Source organism: Pipistrellus kuhlii, unplaced genomic scaffold, assembly GCF_014108245.1.
Source record: "Pipistrellus kuhlii isolate mPipKuh1 unplaced genomic scaffold, mPipKuh1.p scaffold_m20_p_1, whole genome shotgun sequence".
Classification (NCBI taxonomy): Eukaryota; Metazoa; Chordata; class Mammalia; order Chiroptera; family Vespertilionidae; genus Pipistrellus; species Pipistrellus kuhlii.
In genome coordinates this window covers 9821124-9842725 of record NW_023425404.1, presented here as the reverse complement: position 1 = coordinate 9842725, position 21602 = coordinate 9821124, and the positions used below count along the sequence as shown (strand labels likewise).

The 21602-nt window shown below is 43.1% G+C and overlaps 2 protein-coding genes across 4 annotated transcripts in view; both read right to left on the bottom strand.

Moving 5' to 3' along the window:
- Positions 1–1017: 1017 nt before the first annotated feature.
- NOXRED1 (NADP dependent oxidoreductase domain containing 1) lies at positions 1018–16505 on the bottom strand. The gene is made up of 6 exons (XM_036430345.2): positions 16309–16505; positions 14262–14455; positions 9128–9308; positions 8386–8537; positions 6346–6568; positions 1018–1557 (listed from the first exon to the last, which is right to left on the bottom strand). Exons 1-6 carry the CDS (start codon positions 16461–16463, stop codon positions 1383–1385), a joined length of 1080 nt encoding a protein of 359 aa, XP_036286238.1. The 5' UTR covers positions 16464–16505; the 3' UTR covers positions 1018–1382.
- A 3814-nt stretch (positions 16506–20319) lies between these two features.
- Positions 20320–21602, bottom strand: part of VIPAS39 (VPS33B interacting protein, apical-basolateral polarity regulator, spe-39 homolog) — a 29391-nt gene continuing 28108 nt past the window's right edge. For all 3 annotated transcript variants that reach the window (XM_036430309.2, XM_036430318.2, XM_045577496.1), the window contains one exon: positions 20320–21559. In XM_036430309.2, the coding sequence (XP_036286202.1) occupies positions 21539–21559 (21 nt within the window). In that variant the 3' untranslated portion in view covers positions 20320–21538. The remainder of the gene's footprint in view (positions 21560–21602) is intronic.

The window sequence follows — 21602 nt, the reverse complement described above, 5'->3', positions numbered from 1 at the left end:
CTTCAGTCCCCAAGCCAACGCTCTATCCATTGAGCCAAACCGGTCCCAGCGAATGTTAATATTTAGCGATGAGCACTAGCCGGTTTGGCTCAGTGATAGAGTGTCAGCCTGTGGACTGAAAGGTCCCAGGTTCAATTCCAGACAAGGACACATGCCAGGGTTGCAGGCTTAATCCCCAGTAGGAGGCAGCCAATCAATGATTCTCTATCATCATTGATGTTTCTATCTCTCTCTACCTCCCCCTTCCTCTCTGAAATCAATAAAGATATATTTTAAATATATATATATATTTAGTGATGAGCCTAATTTTCCCCCAAATTGGACTAACAACATTTTCAATGCCATTGATTTGCCTGACTCATAATCATGCAAAAAAGAAAAGTGTGAATGACTGAGGTAGGGCCATGGTGATTTACTTATGGAGTGAATAGCTTTATTCAAAAGCACTTTAGCAGTTGGCACACAATGGTTCTGTCCCTCTTTCTCCACTTGGTGGTCACTGCTGCTCTTTCCTGCTGTATTATAATTGACATAAAGTATTTGCAGCATAAACTTGCACTATAGAAATAAGATAACTATTATACAAAATTACTTTTAGCCACTTAATATAAACACTAGCTATTTTTTTTTTTAAAAAAAAAGTATGTATGGTTGTATGGTTAAAAATGCTTTTAAGTGGGAACAGCTTTTTAAATAAGATAGTACCAAAACAGTCACATATAGATGAAATAAGCATGAAATGAGTCACAGTTAAGATGTTTACCACACATTTTACTTCTCTATCTAAAACGGTAGCAAAGAGCGCTTAAGCCCGTTTGGCTCAGTGGTAGAGCGTGGGTTTGCAGACTGGGGGGTCCGGGGTTTGATTCCTGTCAGGGGCATGTGCCTTGGTTGCGGGTGCATCCCTGGTGGGGGGTGTGCAAGAGGCAGCTAGTCGATGTTTCTCTCTCATCGATGTTTCTGGCTATCTCTCTCCCTTCCTCTCTGTTAAAATCAATAAAAAAAAATTTTAAATGGTAGCAAAGTGAAGCTGTATCACTTGTCAGCTATATACCACTATAGGAAAAGAAGTTAATAATGACCTTATATCTTCTTAAATTTAGCTTTTAGAAGAGAGATAATTTGTATTAACAAGGCTCTCATGGGGAAGCAGCTTACTGTGTAGTTGGGTTATGTAGTTTCACAGATACACACATATATACCAATGTAAAGGACCTCTTATTTTAATCTACATTATAAAGAGCCGTCAATACCATTTTCTAATTTCTTCATGCCTAACTGTTGGCAAACAGTTCCATGAGTCCCCACTGTCAGCTGTGATGATCTGGGTATGACCATTGTAGAGAGAGGAAGAATCCTGAGTCCTGCACTGTCTTCTCTTATTAGAATATAGAGCTTGTGGAAACCTCTGACTGTTGTTCTTTGGTTAAGGAGAAGCCAAACTCACTACAGTAGAACTGGATAATGTGGTCCTGGAGACTAGTCCAGGTTAAGAGCTTTGCGCTAAAGGGAGTGTCCCTCAGTTGCACAGCAGTCAGATCAAACCAGGGTAGAGGCCTGGGTGGGAAAAAAACAAAACAAAACAACTGTTACCTTTTTGTCTGATCAATACATATGATTTACCTGTACACATTTCCTTTAAAGAACATTTTCTGCTCTGACCAATGGGTCTCCGTTGGTTGGAACAGCATCCTGTGTGGGAAGCAACAAATGATGTTTCTCTCTCTCTCTCTCTCTCTCTCTCTCTCTCTCTCTCTCTCTCTCTCTCTTTCTCTCCTCCCCACCTCCCCTTCTCTCATTAATTTTTTTTAAAGTGTTCCTCCACTTGGAAATAAGGTTCTTCATTTGCTATATCAAACTAATTCAAATGCACAGTTAAATAAAAAATTCAACTAAAACTATCCAATATTGTACTTATATACATTTCTCTAAGTGCATCTTGGGAGGAATTCATAATCAGAGAATGATTATAATAGTGACATTGACATCCTTTTTAGTGTATCTTCCTTGAATTTAGAGACTACATAAAAGGATAATGTTAGGACAAGTGGCTTTCAAAAATGAATAAAAACCCTGAGTTTATTAAAGATTTAAATATTTAAAAAATAAAATCCTAGAAGAAAAAGTAGAATATTTTGGGATAAAGAAGGTCTTTATGACTTAAAACCATGAAACCATAAAGAAGTAACTTGAAAATTTTGAGTACAAAAATTAGAAACTTCTGTACAGCAGAAGATACCAAAAAGAAAGAGAAATGATATGAAAAATATTTCTAATACTTAAAACATATTCCTACTGAAAACCCTTGTAAAATAATAAATAAGAAATAAACAATCCAAATGAAAAATAATCCAAGAACATAAAATGATGAGAGAGAACACAAGAGCAATGAGTTTGGAAGCTGGAAGGAATATGGACAATAAAACTGAGCCAAGGCACAGTCCATTTATATCAGAATCCACAAAAGACTCAGGTTTCAGAGAAAGGATGAATTAAAAAATTAGAGGGACCCTGGACCTCTATCTCAACAGTAACTCTAAAGACTGAAAGACAATGGACCAATGCCTTCAAACTTCTGAGGGAAAATTATTTCTAAACTAGAATTCTAGGCCTGGCTACATTCCCAATAAAATATTAGGTTAGAATAAAAAACATTTTCAGACATAGTCTCTAACAATTACTTCCTATGTATCTTTTTCTAAGGAAGCCCCTGGAGGAGGACTTGATCCCCAATGAAGGAGTAAGCCATGCCAGAGGAAGAGAGACCCAGAACAAGATCCACAATAAGAGAGCAGTGGAGGGAATCCCAGGAAAAAGGGGGAGGGAAATCCCTAAACTGGAAGTGTAAGGCAGGCCATTGGTGATTGATTAGAATACAAAAAAGGGAAAACCCAAGGATTACTTCCAGAGGTCAGGCTTGAACAACTGATGAAGAAGCTTGTAACTAGATAAGAAACCCGGGAAGAGCAGGTCTGAGAGAAGGTCTGCTTTGGACACATCAAGTTTGAGTGGAGCCGAACCCGGTTTGGCTCAGTGGTAGAGCGTCGGTCTGCGGACTGAAAGGTCCCAGGTTCGATTCCGGTCAAGGGCATGTGCATTGGTTGCGGGCACATCCCCGGTAGGGGGTGTGCAAGAGGCAGCTGGTCGATGTTTCTCACTCATCGACATTTCTAGCTCTCTCTCTCTCTCCCTTCCTCTCTGTAAAAAATCAATAAAATATATAAAAAAAAAAAAAAGTTTGAGTGGAGACAGGGAGTGTGAACTACCTAGGCATGAAACATACTAGAGATATAGGCTTGGTGGTGTCCCTGTAAAATTGTCAACCTAAGTTCCCAAAGTGGAAAAAGATCACCCAGGAACAACATGTAGAAAGAAAAGGAAGGCCTAGGACAGAGCCCTGAAAACTCCCTGATTTAAGGATGGGGCAAAAGAGAAGCTGGCCAAGGAGGGGCTGGAAAGACAGGAAGAAAATGAGAACAGGAGGAAGAAAATGAGAACAGGAGGATATCAGGAAAGCCAAAGGAAAAAAAAAAAAAGAGATTGTACCACCCTGACTGGTTTGGCTCAATGGATAGAGCATCAGCCTGTGGACTGAAGGGTCCCAGGTTTGATTTCGGTTAGGGGCATGTACCTTGGTTGCAACCACATCCCCAGTGAGGTGTGTGTAGGAGGCAGCTGATAGAAGTTTCTCTCTTGTCAATGTTTCTGACTCTCTATCCTTCTCCTTTCCTCTCTGTAAAAAAATCAATTTTATATATATATATATGTTTTTTTTAAGAGATTGTACCAAGAAGAATGGCATTTTAATAGTCAAGGAAGAAGAGGATTTAAATGTGTCCAGTGAATTTAGTGACAAAAAGCATTTGTAACAAGAGCAGCAATTTTTCCATTTAGATTATCAAAGGTTAAACCGATAGATCTTAAAGTTGTGAAGCCATGGGCAATGGCACTCTTTTATACTATTGGTGGAAATAAAAATAAGCACCATATTTTTGATAAGCAATTTACAAATGCCTACAAACATAAAACACAGAGTGTCCCCCCAAAAATGTATACACATTTTACAGCTGATAGCTCAATTAATATTTCTTTCTTTTTACCCATTGGAATTAATAATTATTGAAAATGTGTATACATTTTTTTGGGATACACACACACACACACACACACACACACACACACACACATATATATATATATATATATGGAGTGACCAGATTATTATGATCTCTGAATGCATAAAAATCCGGCCACTCAGGGTACATCTTATATAATAAAAGGTTACTATGCAAATTGTCCCCTCAACCATGAGTTTGACCAGCAGGCAGGCCAGCCAACTGCCCATGTCCCCTCCCACTGGCCAGGCTGGCCGGATGCCACCCATGCACGAATTCATGCACTGGGCCTCTAGTATGAGTGGCCAGATTATTATAAATTCAGAGATCATAATAATCTGGCCACTTAGAGCACCATATTTTCTGGCGTATAAGACGACCCCCTAATTTTACAGTTAAAACCTAGGTTTAGGCCTATATTCACTGTATAAGACTACCCCCCACTTCCGAGGCAACACCAGTTTTTCGGGATATACTCGGCATATAAGACAACCCCCGATTTTCAGTTGACTTTTTTTCGTTTCAAAAGTCGTCTTATATGCCAGAAAATGCGGTATATATCATCTCAAACCCAGAAATATTGTTCTAACTATTCATCTAACAGAAATACTGATACAAGTATGCAAAACAAGGAGAATGTTTAATGTAACCGTTGATGTGAAATTTGGGGCAGGGAGGACTACAATACCATCAAGAGGAAACAGGATAAATAAATTTAAATATAGAAATGGATGCCTATGCAGTTGCTCATACATGAAACAAATATGATTGTATTAACAGAGAATGTATCCATGACATAGTGAAGCATAGTAATGATACCTCATTAAGGAAAACTGCTGTTTGAAACTGCTGTTTTAAAGATCTCTGCTATTTCTTGCTAGTCCCTTGTTCCATAAGTCAACTCTGTTATTTTTAGACAGTCTCTTATTCTGTAAAAACTAGAGGCCTGATGCATAAAGATTTGTGCAAGAATGGCCATTCCTTCCCCTGGCTACCAGCACTGCCTTCACTCTGGCCAGAGCTGCCATTCCACCTTTGCTCAGGCCCTGAGCTGCTTTTCTGCCTTCCCATGCTGCCCAGAGACTCGGAGCAGCTGGGGCAGTGCAGAACGCCTGCATCGTCGCCATTGCGATGACACAAGCATCCCACCCCCAGCTGCTCGGTGCCTGTGTATGCAAACTAACCTGTCATCTTTGTTGGGTTACTTTGCATACTCACTACTGATTGGCTGGTGGGCGTCACAAAGGTATGGTCAGTTTGCATCTTTCTCTTTTATTAGTGTAGATAACTTTGTTTTTTAGCTTGAATAATAGAAAGAATAAACTTAACTGACCTTGAAAGCTAGCTATCTAAAGGGGCTGATATGCTGATACTGATGATAAGTCCCATATTCTCATCCCAAGTCTTTATTCATTATGTATCAAGGTTACAGATGTCTGAATAGATAGGATATGTACTCATGGCTACAAGTTATCTGTATAGATATCACAGGTGTTTGTTATATATGATATATACTCAAGGTTACAAGCTGTCTGCAAAAATAACTTATACAAAGAACTAAAAGGATATAAAAAGGGAATACTCCTTCCTGTGTTTGTTCAGAATTTGACAGAGGTAATCTGCTCTGAACCTGTGCAAAATAAAGATGACTTCTAAGCCAAAATGAGTTTGGCTCAGTGGATAGAGCGTAAGCCTGCAGACTGAAAGGTCCCAGGTTTGATTCCAGTCAAGGGCATGTACCTTGGTTGCAGACACATCCCCAGTAGAAGGTGTGCAAAAGGCAGCTGATCGATGACTCTCTCTCATTGATGTTTCTAGCTCTCTATCCCTCTCCCTCTCTGTAAAAAAATCAATAAAATATATTTTTAAAAAGGATGATGTCTAACTAATTGGCTTATTAAGGCATCTTGTCTAGCTCGCTGATTGATAATACAACAATAGTAAGTGACAATGCAGCATATATAGTCCCCATGTTTCTAAAATGTGTATATCAATACAAATGTCCACACTTTAATATAATGAAAATAAATCTAAAATCCATTAGAGGTAAAGTTTATGAAATGGTAGTTGGGGAGCAAAGGAAGGCTTTCCTCCTTCTACTAGCTGGATTTTTTTTACAAGTATGTATTTCTTCTTTAAGTTTGCAAAGATAACATAAAAGAGGAAGAACAAAGTGCCTGCTAAAACAACAGTGTGGGAGGAATTAGAACAGCCAGCTGCCATACTTTACCTCCTCTGAGGCATATCCTTGGCATAGTCTTGGCTGATAAAGTCTTGTAATTGAAGTTTTGGGCACGATGCTCCATTTTCCTCACAGTTGTCAGTGTGCGCAGAGAGGAACAGCTTATTCATAATCTGCAGCGTTTGTGCATGGGGCATGTCCTTTGCTGTGCAGGTGTTCAAGGCTGCGTAAAATACTCCTTCCAACCACTTGATATTGATGATTATCCCGCCTACAAATCAATAACAGAGGAAAGACCAGTTAGCACCACCAAAAACATTTGCAGGGACCCGAGGACCAATCCAGACAGTGAATAGCCACCTTTTTTCCAAGACAAGTTGGTCAAATGAGCCTCAAGATAAGCAAACACTCCCCCTCCCTGGGCCATGAGCCTTGCTTGTGACCTTTATAACACATCATGTTGACGCTGCCACGGTAGGACAGGTATGACTAATGTGGACCTTTTTTTTTTTTAATAGATGTTTTTATTGATTTTAGAGACGAAGGGAGAAGGAGAGAGAGAGGGAAACATCAATGATGAGAGAGAATCATTGATCGGCTGCCGTCTGCAGGCCCCACACTGGGGATGAACCTGCCTTGACCAGGAATCAATCCATAACCTCCTGGTCCATAGGTCAATGCTCAACCACTAAGCCACCTCAGCTGGGCTAATGTGAACATTTCTAATGGTAAAAGCATCTCTAGGAATTTCTACATCAGACCTTGCCAATTAAGAAGGAGCTAGGGCCGAGACCAGTTTAGCTCAATGGATAAAGCGTTGGCTTGGGGACTGAAGGGTCCCGGGTTCGATTCTGGTCAAGGGCATGTACCTTGGTTGCGGGCATATCCCGAGTAGGGGGTGTGCAAGAGGTAGCTGATCGATGACTCTCTCTCGTCGATGTTTCTAACTCTCTATCTCTCTCCCTTCCTCTCTGTACAAAATCAATAAAATATATTTAAAAAAAAAAAAAAAAAAAAAAAAAGAAGGAGCTAGGGCAGAGACAGTAAAGCAACAAACAAACTGTCAAATTTAGCGGGGAGGGGAGGGAGACATGGGGGAGATAAAAGATTAACCAAAAGACTTGTATGCATGCATATAAGCATAACCAATGGACGCAAAACTCTGGTGGGGGCAATGGTACACATATAATACCTTAATAAAAAAAAAAGAAGAAGAAGAAGAAGAAAAAAAAGAAGGAGCTAGGAAAAAGATTAGAGCAAGGCAAAACCCCTTAATCCTAGCCCAGCCACTGTGGCTCAGTTGGTTGGAGCATCAGCCCATGTTCAAAGGGCTGCAGGTTCAAATCCCAGTCAGGGCACATACCTGGGTTGTATTTCCAAACCAGGTTGGGGTGCGCGTGGGAGCAACCAGTCTATGTTCTCTCTGTCTTTGTCTTTCTTTCTCTCTCCTCTCAAATCGATAAGTACATCCTCAGGTGTGGATAAAAGAAAAGCACACAAAAACGACAACATTTAGTCCCAGATAGTACATCCTCCTGTTTAAATAGACTCTCTCCTCTGGTCATTTCCAGTTCATTCTTTTTTCTTTTTTCTAAAATATATTTTATTGATTTTGTACAGAGAGGAAGGGAGAGAGAGAGAGAGTTAGAGACATAGATGAGAGAGAGTCATCGATCAGTTGCCTCTTGCACACCCCCTACTGGGGATATGCCCGCAACTAAGGTACATGCCCTTGACCAGAATCGAACCCGGGTCCCTTCAGTCCCCAAGCCGACGCTCTATCCATTGAGCTAAACCGGTTTCGGCTCCAGTTCATTCTTAAAGGATTCAAATATTCAGACGTCTCAGCTTTCCCTAATTAGGACTGTTTTGTTTGTTTTTTTGCCACCAAAGTTGGTCCTGTATAAAACCTAAATAGCTGAGAATGTATCTAGTTGTACAGTACTCCCCACACTCACCCAGAGCATACACACACACACACACACACACACACACACACACACACATACACTGGGATCTAATAAGATAGCAACAGGCTAGGAGGAAAGTAATTTTTAAAAGAGTGCCAAAACTAGGATGAGCCATTACCAGCAGGGTTGTAGGGGCAGGTAGCCAGAAGAATCACGGGATCTTGGAGAGCAGCAGTGATTTCCCTGTTGGACTGCCAGATGTTAGCAAAACCTTCCACACACTGATAGTGAGGCCGCAAGATATTGGTGTGGTTCAGCAGCCTCTTCAACCTGAAAGTAAAGCCACCAAGACAGGGAGTGCAGGCCAGGACTAGAATAAACCATATGATCCACTGAGTTAACTGCCAACCCCAACAACAGATATCCCCACCTCCACTCCCCAGCCCCCCACAGCACAGGTGCGGTCAGCGCTGAGGGCAACCACCTCTTTGGATTGTTTAGCCGTCTGCCTAACAAACACTCACTGAATGTAATCACTCGCCAGGCACTGGCCTGGACACTAGGGGTAGAAAAATAACACCTGATGGGTTCTCAAACACTCTTCATCCTGTGACTGGTGGTTTCCCCTCTCACTGATGCCAACAGGAACGTGAATCAGCTGCAAGCAGTGGGAGGCAATGCTCTATTGCAGTTCCAACCTTTTGCACATCAAAGAAAATGACCCACCTCCAGGGGCAGTTTACAGGGAAGTGGGGAAGACGCAATTACAAAGCTGGCTGGACCCTGCAGGTGAAGTGGCTTCCATTTTACTCCTGGAATGACCACCTCCCACAGGTAGGAGCTGAGTGGAGGTGGGAGCAGAAGCCAGGGGGGAGGACACAGAGCAGCCTGCCAGTTCTGGGCTCCCCCTAGCCAGGTACCTGGGTATTGGGATGGCAGATACTAAGCTGTATACAATGCTGTCTTTTCTAAAGCTGGTGTTTATTTCTGAGCAGATATTAGGCAGCTGAGATGGCAGGCAGCAGAGGAATATCACGTCGGCCCAGGCCACAAGAGAAGCGTTATTGTAAAAGCACCGGATCCCCAGCTTCTGGAACTCCTCTGGGAGGGATAAAAAAAAAAGACAGAGAAATCACAGTACAGAGGAGAGTTGGGCTTGAATATCGACTGTAGGGAGAGGAAGGCAGTTATTCTATCTCAACTCTTGTCACATAAATCAGAAGAGATGCACTCATGCCATGTAGAAGCCATATAGCAATGCCTTGTGCCCTGCTAGCAGCCGCTGGCAGCCACAGTGGTAACACTTAAGATTATGAGACTCTTCATCCTTACCTCAAATGCTGGAGGTTTTCAGAAGCCTTCTGCTCCAATTTTTTTTTAATATATTTTTTTAATTTTTCACAGAGAGGAAGGGAGAGGGATAGAGAGCTAGAAACATCGATAAGAGAGAAACATCGATCAGCCGCAACCAATGTACATGTCCTTGACCGGAATCAAATCTGGGACCTTTCAGTCTGCAGCCCGACGCTCTATCCACTGAGCCAAACCGGTTTCAGCTCCAATTTTTTTTTGTAAAATATATTTCTTTATTGATTTCAGAGAGGAAGAAAAAGAGAAAGAGAGAGAGAGAGAGAGAGAGAGAGAGAGAGAGAGAGAGAGAGAGAGAGAGAGAGAGAGAGAGAGAGAGAGAAACATCAATGATGAGAGAGAATCATTGATTGGCTGCCTCCTGCACGTCCCCTACTGGGGATCAAGCCCGCAACCCAGGCATGTGCCCTTGGTCAGAATCGAACCTAGGACCCTTCATTCCGCAGGCCTATGCTCTATCCACTAGGCCAAACTGGCTAGGGCTTTCTGCTCCAATTTACTGAAGGTTTATTATGTGTCAGATAATTTACAAAGTGCTTTATATGTATTATTGAAGGAAGTCCTCATAAGGACCTAATGAGGCAGAAACTAGTATTTTTAAAAAAATATATTTTATTGATCTTTTACAGAGAGGAAGGGAGAGGGACAGAGAGTAAGAAACATGGATGAGAGAGAAACACCAATCAGCTGCCTCCTGCACACCCCCCACTGGTAATGTGCCTGAAACCAAGGTACATGCCCTTGACTGGAATCGAACCCAGGACCCTTTAGTTCGCAGGCTGACACTCTATCCACTGAGCCAAACTGGCTTCGGCAAAAACTAGTATTTTTTAATGTTTTTACTAGAGGCTTGGTGCACAAAATTTGTGCATGGGGAGGGGGGATGGGGTCCCCTCAATCCAGCCTGCACTCTCTCTAATCCAGGACTCCTCAGGGGATGTCTGACTGTTGATTTAGGTCAGGGATTCATCTCACAATCTAGGATGACTGGCTTCTAACTGCTCACTTTCCTGCCTTCCTGATCCCTCCTAACTGGCCTGGTCACCCCAACTACCCCCCTTAATGGCCTGGTCACCCTCAACTATCCCCTCTGCTAGCCTGGTCACCCCTCACTGCCCCCCCTCTGCCAGCCTGGTCACCCCTCATTGCCCCCCTACCCCCACTGGCCTGATCACCCCTAACTATCCCCCCTGTTCAGTCATTTGGTCACCCCTAACTGCTCCCCCTGCTGGCCTGGTTGCCCCATGCAGCCTGCTGTGCGATCCTTTGGTAGTCCCTCACTAATACCCCTGTCAGCCTGGTTGTCCCACACAGCCTTTTCAGTCATCCATTTGATTGTTTCAGTTGTGACAAGCACTTAGGCTTTTATATATAGAGAATGACTTTAGAGAAGCATCGATGTTTAAGAGAAACATTGATTAGCTGCCTCCCACATGTACCCTGACCAGGGATCGATCCCACAACCAAGGCATGTGCCCTGACTGAGAATTAACCATGACTTTTCAGTGGACAGGACCATGCACAGCCAACTAAGCCACACCAGCCAGGGCAAGTCAGAGACTAGTATTATTCATATATTATAGATGAGGAAACTGAGTCTTCAAGAAGTTATATAACTGGGCTAAAATTACACAGCTAACTGGATTGAGTTTGTAGGAAAGATTAAGAAAATAGTGTAAGGAGCCTCTGGGACAATTTCAAGCATACCAACATCAGAATTATGGGGGAGCTAAAAGAAGAGAGATAGCAAGATATTGAAAACAGAGACTGGTTTGGCTCAGTGGATAGAGTGTCGGTCTGTGGACTGAAGGGTCCCAGGTTCGATTCTGGTCAGGGGCATGTGCATTGGTTGCGGGCACATCCTCGGTGGGGGGTGTGTAGGAGGCAACTGGTCGATGTTTCTCTCTCATCAATGTTTCTAGCTCTCTATCCCTCTTCCTTCCTCTCTGTAAACAATTAATAAGATATTGAAAGCATATTTGAAGAAATAATGACTGAAAACTTCCACCACCTGGTGAAAGAAATAAACTTACAAGTCCAGGAAGCACACAGAACCCCAAACAAAAGGAATCCAAAGAGGACCACACCAAAACACATCATAATTAAAATGCCAAGAGCAAAAGACAAAGAGAGAATATTAAAGGCAGCAAGAGAAAAACAGCTAGTTACCTAAAAGGGAATACCCATATGATTGTCAGCTGATTATCAATAGAAACGATGCAGGCCAGAAAGGAGTGGCAAGAAATATTCAAAGCAATGAATAGCAAGAACTACAACCAAGATTACTTTACCCAGCAAAGCTATCATTCAGAACTGAAGGTCAGATAAAGAGCTTCACAAATAAGAAAAAGCTAAAGGAGTTCATCACTGCCAAACCAGTATTATATGAAATGCTGAAAGGTATTCTTTAAGAAGAGGAAGAAGAAGAAAAAGGTAAAGATAAAAATTATGAACAACAAATACATATCTATCGATAAGTGAATGTAAAAATCAAGTGAATAAAATATCTGATGAACAGAATAAACTGGTGAATATAATAGAATCAGGGACATAGAAAGGGAGTGGACTGACAATCCTTGGGGGAAAGGGATGTAGGGGGTGTGGAAAGAGACTGGACAAAAATCATACACCTATGGATGAGGACAGTGGGGGTGAGTAAGGGCATGGGGTGGGGTGGGAACCAGGTGGAGGGGAGCTATGGGGGGAAAAAGAAGAACAACTTTAATAACCTGAAAAATAAAGATTTATTTTTTTAAAATGTTTCCTTAATTAGAAAGAACATTTACAAATGAATAAGAAAAAAACAAGCTTGCCAACAGAAAAATTGGACCAAAAGAACTCAAAAAACACAAAATAGCAATAAACATATAAAAATATCAAATTATTCTAGTGGTCAGTAAAAGGCATATTAAAATAAGAAAAATTTTAAAGGTATAGTAAAATAGTAATAAAAAATAAATAAATAAAAGAGGCCCAGGCCCTGGCCGGATAGCTCAGTTGGTTAGAGTGTCAATCCCATACACCAGGATTATGGATTCAATCCCCAATCAAGACACATACAAGAATCAACCAATAGCCAAAACTGGTTTGGCCCAGTGGATAGAGCGTTGGCCTGCAGACTGAAGGGTCCCAGGTTCGATTCCGGTCAAGGGCATATACCTTCGTTGTGGGCACATTCCCATTAGGGGGTGTGCAAGAGACAGCCTATCAATGATTCTCTCTCATCGATGTTTCTAACTCTCTATCCCTCTCTCTTCCTCTCTGTAAAAAGTCAATAAAATATTTTTTTTAAAAAGAATCAACCAATAAATGCATAAATAAGTGGAACAACAACAGGCTCAGAATTGGAAAAAAAAATGTAGTGAAATAGGTGTTCCTATATAACACTGGTGAAAGTTTATATCTGAACAACCTTTTTTGGAAGTCAATTTGAAAAAAATGTACAATATTAGAGTTCCTTTAAAAATTAAATATTCCTACCATATGACCCCCATTTCACTCCCAAGTATGTACAAAAAAAAAAATTAAAGCATTTTTCCACACTAATATTTGTACACAAATATTCATAGCAGCTTTATTTGTAACTAGTAGCCCTGCACATGAATCATGCACCAGTAGCTCTCCAGTAGCTTGCTGCCGCCCTCCAGTAGCTCTCTGCCCGCTGCCTCACCCTCTTGTAGCTCCCCCTGCTCCTCTTCATAGCTTCCTGCCCTGCCCGCTCCTGTAGCTCTCTGCCACCTGCTTGTAGCTCACTGCCCCACTCTCCTGCTGATCCATGATCCGGTCATTACATGGCTAGTCGTTAAGCTTCACAGTGTAACAATCATTTGCATATTATATCTTTATTATATAGGATAGCCCCAAACTGGAAACAACTTGAATGTCCATCAACAGAAGACTAGGTAAGTTAGAATATTAACACAATGGAATATTAATCAGAAATAAAAAGAATATCAATACATGAAACAAGATTATATCTCAAAGTAATTATGCAAAGTGAAAGAAGTCAGACCAAACAACAGTAAAAACTATATGATTCCATTTGTATAATGTTTTGGAATATGCAAATAATTATGACAGATGACAGAAGTCAGATCAGTGGTTTCCTAGGTAGGGGGCTCTAGAGAGATAGATAGGAATTACAAGGGAACTTTTGAGGATGATGGATAAGTTCAGTATGTATTGACTAGAGGCCCGGTGCACGAAATTCATGGGGGAGGGGCGGGGGAGTGTCCCGCAGCCCAGCCTGCACTTTCTCCAATCTGGGATCACTTGAGGGATGTTAAACTATCTGTTTAGACCCAATCCCACTGGATCTACTGGGGATCAAGTCTACAACTGGGGCATGTGCCCTGACAGAATCGAATCCTGACCTCTTGGTTGATAAGTTGATGCTTAACCACTGAGCACACTGGCTGAGCTCAACTCTATTTGGAAAGCTCTGTATCGAAGACCCAGAAAGATATCGCACCACCAAGGGCACGAGGAAGAGAGATGGCTATACAACATTTTAAGTGGAGAAGAAAGTTCTTTTAAGGAACCAGTTAAAAACCATCTTTCTAGCTCTTTTCAGACCAGGAAGCTGAGAAGTCAGCACGCTGCACCTGAGGGTTCCCCTTTTTCAAAAGCCCCGTTAACGCCTCGAGGGCACACCCACGCCCCTTCCTACCGCACACTGCTCCTCACCCAGGGCCTCGGGCCTCCGAGTGGAGATCCACAGCTTCTCAGGAGGGATGGGGACAAGATGAAGCAGTACTTGAGCCAGTTGCTTCCCAAGATGGCCGCCTCCAATGATGCCCACCTTTAACTCATCTTTAGGAGTGGTGTAACGCGATCCAACGGAACGGTAACTGGAAACCTGCATCTCATATATTAATTTTCTGGAAATCGAACACACAGATACATGCATAAATTCATGCTCACCCTGGCTCTCTTCTTGCCTGTCAACCTCTGATGTTCCCTGCTCTGACTTCCTCAGATGGCAGCCTGGGGCACCTTAAGGAGTCAAGAGAAGCACTCGTGCAGCATCACTAGGGAATAAAATGTGCTCCATGAGTGAATTTTCCAGAAAGTAAAGCATACCCCTTCAAAGGACCAACACTGGTTTAAAACATTTTTAAGTGAACATCTTCTTGGTGAAATGTGTGGTAGGAATAGTGCATTTTCATGTCTGTTGTTCCTGATTTTCATGGGAATGCCTCTGGTTTCACCCCACTTGAATAAGATGCCAGGTTTTGAGCTGGTGATGTATATTTATAATTACATTAAAGCATTTATCATTGTTACTTTATTGAGTGCTTTAAACATGAGGTCTGAATGTTAAACCATTTTTTGACGCAGGACCATCGTTGTGAGCAGCCACTGTTGTACATCATCCTGGAACACGGGCCTGTTCCCTGTTTCCTGTGCAGACAGCAGCCAATTTCCATTGCCACCAGGGTGAGCTCAGCACCCATCTCCGGCCACACTCCTATTCTTTCCAGTTTGCTGCTTCAGTTCTGCACAGATCCAGGAAACCAGGTAACTTAGTTTTTTTCAAACCTATGATTTATAAAAGACAATGGTTTATAATGAGGGAAAACAGACCTAAGAAATTGAGGGTCAAGGATTGGAGCCCTCTCTTTCCAGAGGCTCACTTCACTTACTGTTGGTTCTGGGTGTATTTCCTTGGCCCAAGATAAACAAAGTCTGACCTCAGAATACATCAGGCATTGTTTTATGTTGTTACATGACAGCCTTATATTTGTTCCATATTTAGTTTTTGAGAAATTAAAGCTCGACAAAATAAAAGAATAAAAATCAAAATTCTGGAGTTTCCCTATAAGCATCACAAGCCACATTCTATAAGGCTTCTCTCTCGGCTGACAGGAGAGCATTTTCTCTCAGAGCCTGACCCTTCCAAATATAAAATCCTTCCTGGAAGCTTCACATATCAGTTTCTCATCACTCACCTTGAATTAAACAATAGGTTTATGCTTCTTATCAGTCAACCAATCAGCAAACTCCTTGAGCAGCCTGCCTCCTTGGGAAAATGCTGCTGTATCTATAACATGTTTATTTCAGGTCTAGATCCATCAACAAGGAGTTAATCTAATTGCAACAAAAGTAGACTAAGAAGTAGACTGGAAGGGGGAGCGGGTGGATGGGGGGTGGGCGCTTTCAAAGACTCCAAGAGTAACCCTAGTGTTACAGAACCCGAGAGCTTAGACCTAGGTACCTGGCTCTCACATGACTTCTATTTAAGTATCTGAAGCCACATTGTACAGTATTAAGTAGCAGAAGCCAGGATGGTCTGAGATTTTTCTCTGTAAATCAGTGTTCTGGTTTCAAGCAAGTCATCTGGTCATAGGGACCCAGAGTCTAAGATGGCTTTCCTATGAAGGAACATTCCACTATTAGCCCCATAAAAAGGAACTTACACCTTCTTCATGGAATGACAAGTCATTGTTCATCTCCATGAGTGAATGAATGAATGGTGGGATGAGTGAATTTATTATTTAATCAATGCACCCACTGAAAGGAAATTACCACTGATCCATGCTTTATGACAGAACCACAGCCAAGGGACTCCAGTATGCATTTCTCTGGTGTTTTCAGACCAGGAATAATAGGCTGTGAGTTGGAAAAGGTAGGAAGACACCAAAGTTATTCTCCAATATAAAAAGATAAAGTCATTTGGAGTCTTTGCAGTGAGATTCTTCTCCATCTGTCTCACCCTGGAAACCTCGCTTACCTCAAATCACGGAGTAGTTTGCAGAGGAAGGTTGCATGGGCACAGGCCTCAGTCAACCGCCCCTGATAACGACCCTGCAAATACAGCCAGCAGCGGTCTTCCTCTTCAATCCCATACTCAAATTGCAAGGTCTTAAGGTCCCTTAGCATGTCCATCTCTAAGCCAACTCCAGCAACGGATCAATTTGGTTCCCGTTCCTGGAAGAAGAGGGAGTCTATGAAGGAGGGTGTGTGTGTCCAAGTCCTAAGTTCTCATGGTGGTGAGAACTTAGGACTTGGGCACACACAGTGTCTACTCCGAGTCCTGAACTCACAACTCTCATCCACTTCTCTGTTTCAGCGTGAGAAGTCCTAAGCACTGACTGTCCACTAATCAAGAATACCTGGATTCGTGAAAAAAAATCCAGAGTGATGTTCCTCCATCGGCACATCTCTCAGCAGAATGCATTTACATTCGCAATGGGGTTCACAGGTGCTCTTGGGGTAAGACTTTCTCCCTCCCGTTCCCTCTTGTTTTAGAAATAGGACGGAGCACTTAATCCATATTTCACAGAAAGTCTTCTCTTTCACTAAGCCTTGTATTCTCCCACAGAACAGAAAAGAGCCCAAATGAAATACCATGGTCTCAGAGACATTAGACTTTAGGAAAGGAAGCCAAAGAAGTGTAAGCACATTTACATAGAGCTCTCTCACCAATCCAAATGAGGAGATGGCTCTGCTCCTCATTACTTCTGGTCCTCAAGGTAAGAACTACATTTCCAGGGAGAACTACCCAAGAAAATTGCCATTATGACTCCTTAGCTACCAAATTACTTGCCTCAGAGTCTTAAAGGGGCCAGTCTCACCTAGAGGTTTTCCTGTAACATGAGGACACAAAATCCTTTCACTACTTTTAGCTAGAAGTTCTACACCAGGGCAGTACAAGATTCTGCTTTTCCCAACAGAAGGTTCTAGAAGTCCTTTGTTCTGGACTTCTAGATTTTTCTCTAGACCAGGATACTATACAGGTCTTAGAACTACTCAAAGTTATTTTTCAAATACTTTTTATTTTTAAGAAATCAATGAATAAAATAAGTTCAGGGAATGTAATGTACATCATGGTGAATATCCTATATAATAAAGAGGTAATATGCAAATTGACCGCCACTCCCAACACACAAGGTGGCCAGCAAGGGATAGCAGTTGGGGGCAACCAGGCCAGCAGGGGAGGGCAGTTGGGGGTGACCAGGCCTACAGAGGAGGGCAGTTAGAGGTATCCAGAATGGCAGGGGAGGGCAATTAAGGACAATTGGGCCAACAGGGGAGCAGTTAGGCATCGATCAAGCTGGCAGGGACTGGTTAGAGGGTGATCAGGCTGGCAGGCAGAAGCAGTTAGGGGCAATCAGGCAGGCAGGCAGGCAAGCAGTTGGGAGCTAGCAGTCCTGGATTATGAGAGGGATGTCCAACTGCCTGTCTAGGCCTGATCCCATGGAATCGGGCCTAAACAGGCTGTTAGACATTCCTCTAGGGGTCCTAGATTAAAGAGGGTGCAGGCTGGGCTGAGGGACACACACACACACCCCCCTGCACAAATTTCGTGCACCGGGTCTCTAGCAGTTAATAATCTGTATTGTATACTTGAAGTTTGCTAAGAGTAGATCTTAAAGTGTGTTCATCACACAAAAGGTAACTATGAGATGATGGGTATGTTAATTAACTTGATATGGTAGTAATCATTTCACGATATCAAATTATGTTGTATACCTTAAATATATATGACTTTTAACAATTATACCTCAGTAAAGCTGGGGAAAATCAATGATATTTCAAACTCTATTGTATAACAATAGTGATATTGAGACCAGAATTTAGAATTACTCATCTGCATTTAAATAGGATTTGCATTTAAATAAAAAATTATTTAGGTGAAATTCACATAACCTGGACATTTAAAAGTGAATTATTTCAGCTAAAACTGGTTTGGCTCAGTGTATAGAGCGTGGGTCTGCGGACTGAAAGGTCCCAGGTTTGATTCTGGTCAAGGGCATGTACATTGGCTGCGGGCACATCCCCAGCAGGAGGCAGCTGGTCGATGTTTCCCTCATCAATGTTTCTAGTTCTCTATCCCTTTCCCTTCATCTCTGTGGAAAATCAATAAAATATATTTTTTAAAAAGTGAACAATTTCAGTACATTCACAATGTTGTGCACCCTCTACCTCTCTCTAGCCCCAAAACTTTTTCATCCCCACACAAAGGAAACCCTGTACCTATCAGGGAGTTACTCCCTACTCTACCCTCCAATCAGCCCCTGGCAACCACCAATCTGCTTTTTGTCTATGAATTTACCTTTTCTGGATGTTTCACAAGAATGGAGTCACAATAGGGAAGTTTCTGTATCTGGCTTCTCTAATCTCTTTTATAGGGGGGCTGTTATATTACTCTCCCAATCCCTTTAAAAACAAAGTCTCCAGCACTTTGAAGTAAAGTCTAAGAAACACTTCCTTAGACCAAAACAGTGGGTAGGTCATCCTTACTTTGTGAGTGATGTTTCCTGCTCCAAAGGAAAGAGAACTTCAGACGTCCCAGCTCAGCAAGATCACTTTGGCACAGGTTAACTTGTGCAAGCTCGGATGCTAGGCCCATTTTTCCCTCGTTTCAAAATTGGGAGCCAGTGGTTGTAGCTTTGTAATACGTCAAGGGGGCTACATGACCTACATTTTCCAGACTTTCCTCCTCTGTACATTTCCAGTCAGATGTGCCACAGGAGAGACTTCTGGGAAAGGTCCAGAAGGTGGAAGTGAAGCAGTGGTCAGTTTGTGGTGATGCCTGTAAAGGAGGCACAGACACTTCGGTGTCTGCTGGGGACCCTCTTGGAGATGGGGCAGCAGTTGGGCCTGCAACTGCTCCCTTCGCCTTGATCCTCCTGCAGCTTTTCACCCACCTGGGCCAGGGCTGCTTTCAGCTCAGTGACAAGTGCCTCCAGCGAGCTTCTCCTGCAGGACACCCACTTCATCAAAGTGAGCACTGACACGGGTGCCAGTCCGGCCCAGTGGGCTCCAGCTTGTCCTTGCTCGCCCCTCACTTTATTCCCATCTCTCCTTCCCCACTGCCTGCCTCATGGATTCCCATCTCTACCACCAGACACGCAGACAACCTTCCAGAGACCATTTAAGTAACTGCCATCCTTGAATAAGGTCGAATCCTGGGGATAAATCTCACATATAGGTTAGATTGACAGACACAGACTACATACTCCCAGCAGTCTACTTCTCTAAATGAACCCTAATACACCAGTTACTAAAGCTATGAATGTTTGAAGACCAGCCAATAACTTTAGCACAAGCTAGCGAATGAAACTCCTAATCCTTCACAGCAAAAGAGATGATGAGGGGAGGAGACAAACATGGTTACCCGGAATCACAAAGAGGACTGCAAAGTGGAGAGGCAAGCGTTGGAGTCCAGTCTCCTTAAAGCCGGATTTCTCAGCATTGTCATCAGTGATATCTGGGGCTGGGTAAGTGTTACGGGGTCTGTGCTGTGCACTGTAGGATGTTTAGCAGCATTGCTTGCCTCTATCCATTAGTAGTACCATCCAGTTGTGGCAACAAAGTGTCTCCAGACATTGGCACAGGTCTCTTGGGGGGGAAAATTGCACCCACTTGAGGACTACATTGCCTTAAAGCCTGTGTGTGTCTCTGTACTCCAGTCACAGGAGACAGGATCCTACAAGCTTTGAGAGAATTGTGCCCTTCTATTACAGATTAGGATCATGTGTCCAGAGAGAGAGGGACTCACCCCGCATCACACAGCTTGTCAGTAGAGCCGGGACAAGAGGCCGGGTCTTTTGATCCCCAGCTCAGGTCTCCTTCTGTTAACCACAAGGCCCTGCTCTCTCTAAGCACCAGTGCTCCATAACCTGACATGTGTTGGTAGGCTGCTGACTGCAGTCACTGAGGCAGACGGGTAGTGGTCCCAAGAGACTGGGCAATTATTTCTTTGTTCTGCACAAAACAACCGGAGGGAAACAGAAGGCACCAAGGAAGAAAGAGCTTTATTAGGAACCTACACATGTCTGGGGAAACCCAGGCCAGTCACAAAGAGAGGTTAACTTTGAATAGGGCAGGCATCTAGCATTACAGAACATCCTTTTAAAAACCAAGTGTGATACTAAAGCCTCCATCTCAGTATCCTAACAGTCAGAAATGCTGCTGAGGTCAGCTCTGCTGGAACTTCTGGAGGCTCCTAGTGAAACAGAGAGCTCTGCATACGGGAGAGCTCAGTACTGCTGAAGCTAAGTTCCACACAGGCGGGCAGTCTGGGGCAGGAGAGTTAGAGGGAAAGGCAATGGGGATGTTCTCGTCACCCACACAAGCTCATCTCAGTCTGCAGGTGAGAGAGGAACCACAGGTCCTTGAACAGAGGCTAGACCGGGGAACAGCTGGCTGAAGACACAACGTCTGGGCCATCTGTCATAACTTGGAGTGCTCCGTGCAGTCTGGAGTGAGGGCACCTCCGGCAGGTCCTGCAACATTGGCTGGCTCCCTTCCCGAGGAGCCTGGGAGAGAGCCATTTTATTTCTGTTCTGACTCCATTCACAGCAGAACTGGCCACGTCCAGCACCAAGTCCAGGGTCATAGTCGCTAAGAGGAACTGAGTGGTCACTCTATGATAGCTGCACCTCTTAGTCTAGGAGACTTCTTTAGCAGAGCAGTCATTTTTCTCAGACCAAGAGAGATCTTGCCCCAAACGGGCCCAGTCTAGAAATGACTCCACTTTCACGTGAGCACCAGGTGGAGGGAATCATTCCCGAGTCGAAGCTTTAGATCTCGGCCCTCAGATGATAGCCCTTGGACAGAAGACCAGTGCTCAGGCGCCATTTCTGTCCCAAGAGTAGCAGGTGTCATCTGTTGATGACAGACCCAAGCGATGTGCTCCTGTTACTCTCCCAAAGGAGACTGCACGCTCTGTCAGCTTCAAACTGAAGAGTCCTGGGTTCGATTCCAGTCAAGGGCATGTACTTTGGTTGCAGGCCAGATCCCCAGCCCCGGTTGGGCGAGTGCAGGAAGCAACCATACAATGTATGTCTTTCACATCAATGCTTCTCTCTCTGTCTCTCCCTCTCCTTCCACTCTCTCTAAAAATCAATAAAAAATATCCTCGGGTGAGGATTAACGAAACAAAAAAGAGAGTACACTCTTTTCAAAGGCAGAAAAGGAAGAAACGAGGAAGGTCTCAGGATAGTTGATGCCACTTAATTCTTCCACCGAATTTGCTGTGGGGAAAAACAATGATCATTTTGCACTGATCCCTACAGA

Bases quoted from the DNA above. Each gene is read 5' to 3' on its own strand.
- NOXRED1 (XM_036430345.2), bottom strand. From the start codon at position 16,463: ATGGACATGCTAAGGGACCTTAAGACCTTGCAATTTGAGTATGGGATT. The intron at 8,538-9,127 runs GTACCTGGCTAG...CTTTACTTTCAG, and splicing joins TCTGCCATCCCAATACCCAG to GTTGAAGAGGCTGCTGAACC. The intron at 6,569-8,385 runs GTAATGGCTCAT...ATTGATTTGTAG, and splicing joins CTGCCCCTACAACCCTGCTG to GCGGGATAATCATCAATATC.